This window comes from Carlito syrichta, unplaced genomic scaffold (genome assembly GCF_000164805.1).
Source record: "Carlito syrichta isolate Samal-C Ts95f unplaced genomic scaffold, Tarsius_syrichta-2.0.1 Scaffold287779, whole genome shotgun sequence".
Lineage (NCBI taxonomy): Eukaryota > Metazoa > Chordata > Mammalia > Primates > Tarsiidae > Carlito > Carlito syrichta.
In genome coordinates, this window is record NW_007231875.1 from 218,689 (window position 1) to 219,819 (window position 1,131).

Consider the following 1,131-nt stretch of genomic DNA (forward strand, 5'->3'; position numbering starts at 1 on the left):
AAAAAAAAAAAAAAAAAAGGCACCCCAGAAGAATCCCTAATAATTCTCCATTTTATTTCCCATTTTTAAAGCAAGTTCTCTCTTTATAAGTAAATGCTCTTCCTAAACTTCAACACTCCATTCAGATTTCCAAGTTGTCTTTAAAAACATATCAAACTTGAGTCCACAACTAATATTATCTCTTACAAACGCAGGACAAGGTCTCTCTCTGCCTCTTGCTAAACATTCAAAACATTCCCAGTTAAGTCAATCCATTCATTTATTCAACACACATAACCACTTGCTCTGTGTCAGGCACTGGGCTGGCTTACCCCGCTTGTCTGCATCTCCCAAATCAGTTCAAGCTCCAAGAGGGCAAGGATCAAGTCTGTCCGGTCCCACTGTGCCCTACCCATCCCCCCACCTCTCCCATCCTGCCTGGCACCAAGGGCTCAAAAAAGGTTTGTTGAACGTACGAATAGTGAGCTCAAGCAACTCACTAGTGTAAACCCACAACAGTCATCCACTCACTCTCCCTCAAAGATGGCAGGAACACAGCAGATCCTTTGCTGATTACAAGAAGCTGAATATCCCATCAAAGTCATCCCTAGGATACCATAATGAAGCGGACAAAAGTGTCTTGAAAATACTGCGACTCATATTTCCAGCCCGGCGTGGAGAGTCTGCCAAAGCATCCGGCAGAGGTCAACTGGGTGGCGGGGCAACGTGCTCTTGTGCCGCGGTCCCGGAGGTCCAGTGAGACCGGAAGTCATGGTCCCAAATTCAAGAAACGCTAACAAAAACAGAGGAGGCCTGAGAAGGCGGAGGGATTAACTCGGGCAGTCATCCTGGCTAGTCCGGGGATGCGAGAGCAGGTGAGGTCAGGGCCCCTCTCCCTCCTCCGGGCTCCCCGACCCCTGCCCCTATGCCGACCCCTGCCCCTATCCCGCCGCACTCATGGTCTCGTCATCGTCCGTCCTCACGGAGGCGCCCGAAAGCCGTGCTGCGGAGGGCCAGCTGGGCCGCGAGCGGACTTGGCCCCAGCACCGGGAAGAAAGAGGCCTGGCCGGGACCGCAGCGGACACTAGTGATTCCTCTTCCCTAACTCGGAGGATCCGACTTGGAGCTGTCGCCATGGGGCCGATGGCCCCG

General features: G+C 52.3%; 1 protein-coding gene across 1 annotated transcript in view; it reads right to left on the bottom strand.

Annotated features, from left to right (window-relative positions):
• Positions 1-734, bottom strand: part of SMIM12 (small integral membrane protein 12) — a 3,648-nt gene extending 2,914 nt beyond the window's left edge. The window contains exon 1 of the mRNA XM_008053028.1: positions 511-734. Coding sequence (XP_008051219.1) covers positions 511-584 — 74 coding nt within the window. The 5' untranslated portion in view covers positions 585-734. The remainder of the gene's footprint in view (positions 1-510) is intronic.
• Between the last annotated feature and the right edge of the window lie 397 nt (positions 735-1,131).